The following is a 9,072-nucleotide window of genomic DNA, read 5'->3' as shown; positions in this document are numbered from 1 at the left end:
GGCTATGTCAATAAAATATTAGTGAATAATATAAAGTATTATGTAATGCAGCCTGAAATGGTAACTGTTAATCTTGGGCTCTGATCCACACAAGAATTTGTCTGCTTTGGGATGACAGAGAGCAATCAGTGTTCAGCTCTGTGTACCCACCGACACTCCCTGCAGTGTTCAGCTCTGTGTACCCACCGACACTACCTGCAGTGTTCAGCTCTGTGTACCCACCGACACTACCTGCAGTGTTCAGCTCTGTGTGCCCACCGACACTCCCTGCAGTGTTCAGCTCTGTGTGCCCACCGACACTCCCTGCAGTGTTCAGCTCTGTGTGCCCATTATTGTTATGGCTTTAGAAATGATGCTGGTTCACTTCTGTACTTGAGCTCAGTACGATACACTTTCTCTGCGGCTGTAGCTGGTACAGATGCAAAAGTCTGATCAAAACATTATTTAGCTAATTAAATAATTAATAGCAGAATTTGGCACAAAATCCTGAAGCGGATCAGCCCTTGCTATGCACCCCTGAGGGAAATGAATCAATACACACCAAAATAATGCTTTTGGGCTTTGAACTAGACCGCATCTTATCTGTGGGCCAAGACAAAACAACAGTTATCTGAGGTTGACATGAAGTTCACTACAAGACTACTTAATTTTGTTGGTCAAGAGAGCAGTCACAAGTGATGACTCATAGTACAGACTGAATGCTATTTCCTGTCCACAAGATGGTTAACCAAGTCCACAGGATGTCTGAGTGGAGTCAGAAGAGTTCTCAATTTCAAAATTCAGCTGCACGAGTATCAATATTTCCTGTGTTGTCATACATTTGGGCAAATACATATTATTGTCACTTTTGATTATTTGAGACTTCTTTGGTATAGGGTGATCAAGAAAAAATGTAATACCAAATTCTACTTTAATTGTACATGCATTTAATTATTACTTTTGCATAGACTTTTGGGGGTGGCTTGTAGCGTAGTGGTTAAGGTACATGACTGGGAGCCACAATGTCAGTGGTTCGAATCCCGGTCGAGCCACAATAAATGATCCGCACAGCCGTTGGGCCCTTGAGCAAGGCCCTTAACCCCACATTGCTCCCCAGGCGCTGCACTGTGGCTGCCCACTGCTCCTAAGTAACTAGGATGGGTCAAATGCAGAGGACAAATTAACCCACAGGGTTCAATAAAGTATATCTTATCTTATCTTATTATCTTATATACAGTACATTCACTGAGCACGTTATTATGAACATACTAATACAGGGTAGTGCCTCCCTTTGCTCTCGAAACAGTCTCAATTCTTTGTGGCAGGGATTCCACAACATTCTTTGAGATTCTGTTTCATGTTGACATGATTGCATCACAACATTTCTGCTGATTTGTCAGCTGCACATTCATGCTGCGAAACTGATCTCAAAGGTGTTCTATTGGATTCAGATCTGTTGACTGGGAAGGCCACTGAAGAACATTAAACTCATTGTCATGTTCATGAAACCAGTTTGAGACAACTTTTGTTTTGTGACATGGTACATTATCATGCTGGAAGTGGCCATTGGAAGAAGGTTATCTGAGTTACTGTAGCCTTTCTGTCAGCTCTAACCAGTCTGGCCATTCTCCGTTGACCTCTCTCATCAACAAGGCGTTTCCATCCGCAGAACTGATGTTCACTGGATGTTTTTTTGTTTTTTTCACACCATTCTGATTATCCTCTAGAGAAAATCCCAGGAGATCAGCAGTTACAAAAATATTAATAAACCAGTTACATAAACCTGGCACCAACAATCATGCCACAGTCAAAATCAGAGATCAAATGTTTTTACCAATTCTGATGCTTGATGTGAACATTAACTGAAGCTCCTCACCCATATCTGCATGATTTTATGCATTTTACCGCTGCCAGATGATTGGCGGATTAGATAATCACTTGAATAAGTAGGTGTACCAAGTGCTCAGTGAGTGTATAAACCTTGCTTACAAATCGCATATCGAATTACTAATTGACCCTCTGAAGTACATCATTCTCTAGGTATGATTTTTAATAACTTTTTTCAGCTTTGGAATATATCATATTGTGAATATCGATGTTGATGTGGCAGATGACATATGCTGTATATATTTTTATTTAAAATAGTCCCATTTGTTGGCATAATAAATTATATAAAATCCTTTGGTAAAAGGGCTACCTGTGTGTGCGAGATGATAGCCTTTTTTAAATACAGCCAGTCACTGTAGGCTCACGCTGATCAGGGTTATATGAGATCTCTGTGAAGAGCCAAACAAAGGAAGGATTGTACAGTAGAGGCACACATTTCCTTGTTGGCCAGGAACCAAATACCCTTACTGACCAAGCAGGTATCTGTACAGTAGCCTTATCATGCCTTAAGTTATACAATACATGTTAACAGAAGTATACATGTTTTATGATTTTTTAAAATTTTTTAATTGAACATATTTTCAAATACATACTACAGGCTATAGAGCTCAAACTAGTCAATCATAAAATCAGTTTGTCCTTTTTTTTTTTGGATAAACAAATACCCTTTGTGACATCTTAGGTACATATTTGTGCAAGCAACTAGTCCTACATCAGAATCAAAAGTGGTCGGGCTCATTTGAGTTAGGGGAGGGTGAGCTGGCTGTAGACCTGATTTCAAGGGCAAGGGGTACAGCGAGACTTTAGGACAAGAGACAGATCCTCTCAGCCTCACACATCACTGATCCCTGGTCTCTGTGGAGCTCACATAACCCCCGTAGGGTTTGCATAACTCTTTTCTGACAGCTCCCAATTATATTTTGCTGATGTTAAATAACAGCTATAAATCAATACAATTATTTTCCATGCAGTGCAGAATGCAGTGTGCCTTCTACGTATGACTTGGCTGCTGGGGTCCAGCCCTCCATATGATATGAGAACACGGATACTGAAAAATAATTTTTGTGCATCGCCATCTTGTGGATTGTTATAGTACAACTTGGTGGAAATCAGCTCATAGACTGTAAATAGTATGTTCATGCTTTACAGGGATGAACAACATTATCAACCCTCTAAAATCCTCCATTATTGGTTTCTATTCTATTGGAATCTGTTTTTCACTGCCTTGCATTTCTACCAATTATAGCTGCATGTCTAAGTACCTCCAGAAATACCACCATCTTCAATCATCTTTCTCCTCAAAATAATTTAATGGACAAATAAATAAGGTTGTCAGGGCCACCACATTTCCATACTCGTCTGGAATTAGGGTAACAGCAGAAGAACATCCTGTTACACAAATTAGAAATATGTATTTTCCTAAAAGTTTATTGACACAAAGCATGACACAGAGCCTATTTTTCATTTTTTAGAGAAATGAGGATAAAAGAGGCCTAGAACATGACTTTAGAAGCCTTTTCTGTGTGAATTACAGTGCATTGAGATGACCTCCCTCTTTTCACATTTAAAAATATTTTTATGAAAGTAAAATACATTTATTAATCTTTTATTATCCACTCATCGTGATTTCATATCTACTGTACAAAGTACACATTACATTAATGCTCAGAATGAATGATTTAAGTATAAACTAGCAATGTGCATTTCATAAAGAGAGTGTGATTGCGTCAAATCTGTTGACTATTGCTACTACTGCTAATGCAATGGTGTTTAAATATTTAAATATTAAATATTGCTGGCTAAGGTAAAGTATTATGACATCATATGTTTCCTTGAGCACACAGTTAATTTGCATAAATACATGATATATGTAATATATTGAATATATGCATGTAGTCCCAAAATTGAGTGAGTAATGGCAGTTAAAAAAAACATTGCTTTGCAATCACACTAATTATTGGTCAAATGAGGGCACTTCAGATTTCATTTCATGTGGTTTTTCATGAGGCTACCTGTTTCTTTTCTCATATTTACAACAACTCTCTGCTATAAAAACCAGTGATTTAGGGGAATGAGCCATCTGACAGTGGCAGCACCGGATTATATTAAGAGGTATTTGAAAAAAGCAGATTCTTTGATCTCACTTTGACCATACGGGTCAGTGCGGTACACCAGGGTGCTAAGTAAGGTCCAGGAGTTTCACAGCACATTGTTCCCCAATCCAAAACCCAGCGTATACAGGCTCAGTGAACACAGCCGGCACGCTATATAGCAGGGTCATGTCGCCAGAGACACTATAAAATGACAGCGTTCCACCCGGGTGATCCAGGTACACCCCTACTTTGGAACAGTATGGGGCACGCAATTGGATCCCATCATTATTGTGGCAAAAGGAGTAAACTCCATTTATGGCATCCAAACTCCAGGACTTGTCATTCCCTCCGAATGAACTGGCTCGGTTCCCACCTTTCCGCTTTATCCCTTTGTATGCGACCGCTATTTCCGCCTTATTCCCCCTCACCTCGACCTCCCAGTAACAGCGTCTGCCTGATAGAGCCTCCCTGCTGAGAATCTGACACCTGCAATCAAATCTCTCAGAGTTATTTGGGTATTTTTGCCTTTCTTTCACACACGTCACCTCCCTGTTCCCTGCCGAGAGAAGCAGCTTCACGTGTGCTGTGTCGAGGTCCAGTGTGAGCTCACAGGCATCTGCAGAGAGAAGAGCAGAGGGTTCCAGTATGCTCAGAGCATGTGAAGTGCGTTCATGTGTGTTTGAAGCTCACATCATGAATATAGTTAGCATAGACATTTTTTTAAATATACATTTGGTGCCAAAAGTGCTGTACATATCCAATGCCCTTGCAACTGCAGACACATTCATCCTAAGCTCACACAGAGTGGAGTTAGAGGAAGACCTTTCACATGTGGCTTTAGAGTGCAGTCCATGGCCCAAACAACCAGTGCAGGTCGTAGATAATGATCAATATGAACTCTCCCATCAGCAATTGCACGTCCCCTTATGGAGCTACCGGCTACTGAGTAACGTCTAACGTGACTCACATCTTAGGAAGTCTCCTCTGGTCCTGGGCTCTGGTAGTGACGTCATACTCTCCAGAACTTGCACTTTAATTGCTGTACAGGTTGAGACACAGAGAGTGAAGAGACTTGATGAATGCAAACGTCTTTCACAGACTACATTGTATACTGAAATGGATTTGATTTACCATGATTGTTGTCAAATCAATCTGCTGACCAAATAGCATTTTTTACCTGAAGAAATTCTTCTCTGTTTATTTTTACTTAATTTTTATACATATTTTTCAGGAAGGACTGAAAATACAGGGACAATCCAGCTCAGAACATCCACATGCTGCTGTGTGGGACTGCAACATTCAGTACTGCTCAGTGGCCACTGGGGAAGGTCAGAACAGACTAAACCCAGGGTATCAATATGAGTCCCCTGGCAGCCTGAAACAGGCCCTTATGTCAGGGAGGTAACACATAAAGATGTAAACATGAGTATAGCACACGGAAAAAACTGAAACCAATCTCAATAAGTATTTTTATACTTACATTTAAATCTTATTCATTTTACTTTTTGCAAAATAGGACGAAAATATTTTCAATGAGGTTAAACCATTTTGACTTATTTCAGTATTTGCCAATGGAAAAAGAGCATCACTTGTCAAGCAAATGGTAACTTAAACAACAACAGAATAAGAACAATAACATCACTCACCAGGGTGACCACACCCACTTCCTGTCTCCCCAGATCTGATATTCTGAAATTCTGCTCTGAATGTGGCAGACGCTATAGAAACAGACAACAAATATAACCACAATAACTGAACTGAAAGGCAACAAGGCACTGTTTTCTTATTCTGTTGAGTGTCATCTATTTTTAATATTTCAGATGGCAATGGAGTGCAGCAGAAACAGACTTGCAACTCAAGAGTTGATTCCTACACCCAAGAAAGAATTGCTTAATAAAATTATGGACAGTGGTTGTATACAGTATTACTAAGAATGTGGAACTTCAACTGATTAAGTACTTGTTTTTGAATAAATCCAATGATGCACTTTTCTGACTGTTGATGCGGATCTGCTCCTTTTCTCTTTATCACAGAACTTAAGAAACTTCCTGAGAAAATATCCAGTTATATTAATGGATAAATTGTATGAAGTATGAGCTGACTTGGGTGAAGTTGTGAAGTAGGCCTATGTTCATGGCCTTTTGTGTGAAAGACAAAAGGAATGCAATTAGAATGCGCACACCATTTAAAAATTAAACCTCACAACCGAGTGACTGGTTATAAGGATCAGGACTGCTTGGAGAGAATATGTGTGTGTTCTCTGTATCAGGGTAACGAGACTTACACAAAGGACTCTCTGCTCTGGCCCTGTGCTTCCGAGATGGAAGAGCAGCCACTTCATTTACCCTGCAGACTGGCAAACAGAAAATAAAGACACTCAGAACAGACGCTGTACTTGGGATTTCTGTATTGAAGGATCAATAATGCAGTAGCAGGCAGTGATGGATTTCCCCTTTACAGTGAGAAACCAGCGAGATTCTCTTTGCTTCACACCAGCTTGTAGAATTGAAAATCATATTGGCAGATTATTGGAGGGTTTTGACTTAACATGGCAAAATGAAAATGTTGCTGAACCGAAATAGCTGGATTTCTTCTTTTTGCGGTTAAATCTATATTTGCACTCAAATTGAAAGACTGCATTCTTTAACAATACAGTTCCTTCAATAAATAACCTCCCAGGCGTACCTCCCATTTTTATCTCCATGTTATAATATTCCTGTTATTATAAGTTTTCGCCCAACCTTTTTCTGACATCTTTTCACATTGCCCCTGGCAGAAGGTCATCAGTTGGTATCTCAGCTCAGTAACAGCTTTGATCACAGACACAAAGGAGAGCTGTGGATCTGCAGTGACGTGTGCTACAGCACAGTGAGGGGCAGTGAGAGACCTCCAGCCCTGTGGAGACACAAAAGAGACCCATAAGGGAAACGTCTGAAATAGTTTCACAGAACTGAAGACTCCAGCGTAGGGTGCGTTCGGAGAGATCCGTGTTGTTGAGCTCTGTAGGACTGGCAGCACCCTGTCTGAAAAGCAGTCTGGTTACCTGGAGAAAGCGGATGTGATCGTCCGTCTGTGCGAGTTTCTGAAGCTTGGCTTCCCTCCTCCGCAGCTGGGTGATCTCCTCCTGCAGCCTCCTCTTTAGGTCTGTGGAGTGAGCCTCTGCAGCCTTCTGTTCACTCAGGATCAGCTCCTTCACCTTTGAGCGCTGTCTCTCAATGGCCTGGATGATATCAGCGAAAAGCCTCTCATTGTCTGCCACTGCTTTCTGTGCAGTCTGCTGTTAAGGGACAAGGAAGAGCATCGTCACCATACCATACTGTAATACATGCCATACTGTAATAGGGTTATGCCCCCACAAAACTCCAATGATTGGAGTGTTCTCTGGTTCACAACAGGAAAAAGTCTCTCATAACAGGCAGTCCCTTAAGCTTTATGCAATGGTCAGAACTCACCGTGAGCAAATTTTCTCCCTGTCTCATGTCCTGCAGTTTCGTCTCTTTCTCCTGGATCCATTTCAGGATTTTTTCCCGCTCTGCACTCAGAGATTTCTGAGGAAATAAACATAACGTGATGTGAATTGATTCCTTCCACATGAGTAAACAATTAAAAATCCCCCCCACCCCCCAGTAATTGATCAATAATCCGAATGACCTACTGCAGGCAAATCTAATTGATATTTAAGGTAACGTTGTATGCATTACATAAAAAAATGTAATCTAAATTGATGTACTACCTAGGCTGATTTTTTACATGTGCAGGCAAATGTAACATAGCTGTACACAAGTGATTATCGTTCAGCAGTGGTTGACTGAATTAGTTTTGGTATAATATAATAATTTATCATCAAAATCTCATGAACCAATAAACGCACTCTAGTTCCCCAAAGAGGAACGACATCCTTATAAATACAGATTGCGGTTACTCTCTCAACAGCACAGTCAGTAAAACGCGTGGAGTCCTCACCTGCCTTTCGAAGTGTTCGGCCACAGCAGAGACTGTGTCGTGGTTTTTGTGTTCGTCCATCACACACAGGAAACAGACGCATCGCTGGTCGGTGCGGCAGTAAACCTTCAGCGGCTCTTTGTGGAGAGTACAGACCATCTCCTGCAGGTTTCCTGCGCTTTCAGTCAGCTGGTGCCTCTGAAAGGCTGGGGATTCATAGTGTGGCTTCAGGTGAGCCTCGCAGTACGAGGCCACGCACCTCAGGCAGGATTTCAGGGCGAGCTGCGTACCCCTGGGGCACACGTCGCACCAGACCGCTCCAGATCCGGGTCCGGGTTTGTTTTTCTCCACCAGGTCGGCCAGCAATACGTTCTTGCATAGAACCGGTCTGGGGTTGAAAGTGTGCTGACACACCGGGCAGCTGTAGTTTCCAGTACCTTCCTCCCTGCCCTCCTTTTCCCACCAGCATCTAATGCAGTTCATGCAGAAACTGTGCCCGCAGCCTATAGTCACCGGACTGTTGAGCAAAGCCAGACAGACTGGGCAGCAGAGCTGGTCCTGATCCTCTGGAGTGCTCGATTCATCCATTTTACTAACACAACGAAAGAGTTTTTAATTAGTTTCAGTTTCCTGTGCCGGATAAATTTTCTCATGAAACGGACGGGGGAGCACTAGTTTCCTGGTTCTGCTCATAAGAGGTGTGGCATTGGACTGAGCCCAGGTTTTCAAAAATGTTGTTGTGTAGGAAGATTTAAACGGTTGTTATGACGCTTTACTGCCTAAGCCAGGCAGGAAATGGCTATTCTGTTACACACACTACCATTACATTTAATTGCTGGATATTGGAATATCTAGCACAGATCATTTCGCAAAGGCAGCGTTCACAACCAAAAAGTTAGCAAGCATAAATCGTAAGCTTACAGCATGTCCTGCATTTTGCACATACCATATTCTATACATGATTAACAGGGTAACGTGATCCACTATATCAGAGCCCATGAACTTCCTTTATTTGCTACACTATTAGCTTGCATAGCCTCAGTGTTGCGGTAAGTTTCCTGGTTCTGTAAGTAGGGCGTGGACCCATCACACTCTACCTAAACACCTCGATGTGCCTTGCTGACCAGTCTTGGCACTGGAGTGACCTTGCGACTGAAGGGTCAACATATTT

The 9,072-nt window shown here is 41.7% G+C and overlaps 1 protein-coding gene across 3 annotated transcripts; it reads right to left on the bottom strand.

Moving 5' to 3' along the window:
* Positions 1-3,278: 3,278 nt before the first annotated feature.
* On the bottom strand, positions 3,279-8,594 carry LOC133109323 (tripartite motif-containing protein 16-like). Of its 3 annotated transcripts, none has more exons than XM_061218604.1 (8): positions 7,923-8,594; positions 7,412-7,507; positions 7,003-7,236; positions 6,701-6,854; positions 6,244-6,312; positions 5,606-5,677; positions 4,927-4,998; positions 3,279-4,575 (listed from the first exon to the last, which is right to left on the bottom strand). In XM_061218604.1, exons 1-8 carry the CDS (start codon positions 8,487-8,489, stop codon positions 4,046-4,048), a joined length of 1,794 nt encoding a protein of 597 aa, XP_061074588.1. In that variant the 5' UTR covers positions 8,490-8,594; the 3' UTR covers positions 3,279-4,045. The 3 variants fall into 3 exon arrangements, with proteins under 3 accessions (XP_061074588.1, XP_061074590.1, XP_061074589.1); XM_061218606.1 differs by having other exon boundaries at positions 4,927-4,989; XM_061218605.1 differs by having other exon boundaries at positions 7,003-7,233.
* Between the last annotated feature and the right edge of the window lie 478 nt (positions 8,595-9,072).

The sequence above is a fragment of the Conger conger genome, chromosome 14 (assembly GCF_963514075.1).
Source record: "Conger conger chromosome 14, fConCon1.1, whole genome shotgun sequence".
In the NCBI taxonomy this organism is placed as follows: domain Eukaryota; kingdom Metazoa; phylum Chordata; class Actinopteri; order Anguilliformes; family Congridae; genus Conger; species Conger conger.
The sequence above is the reverse complement of the archived record's forward strand: the minus strand, read 5'-3'. Positions and strand labels throughout refer to the sequence as shown.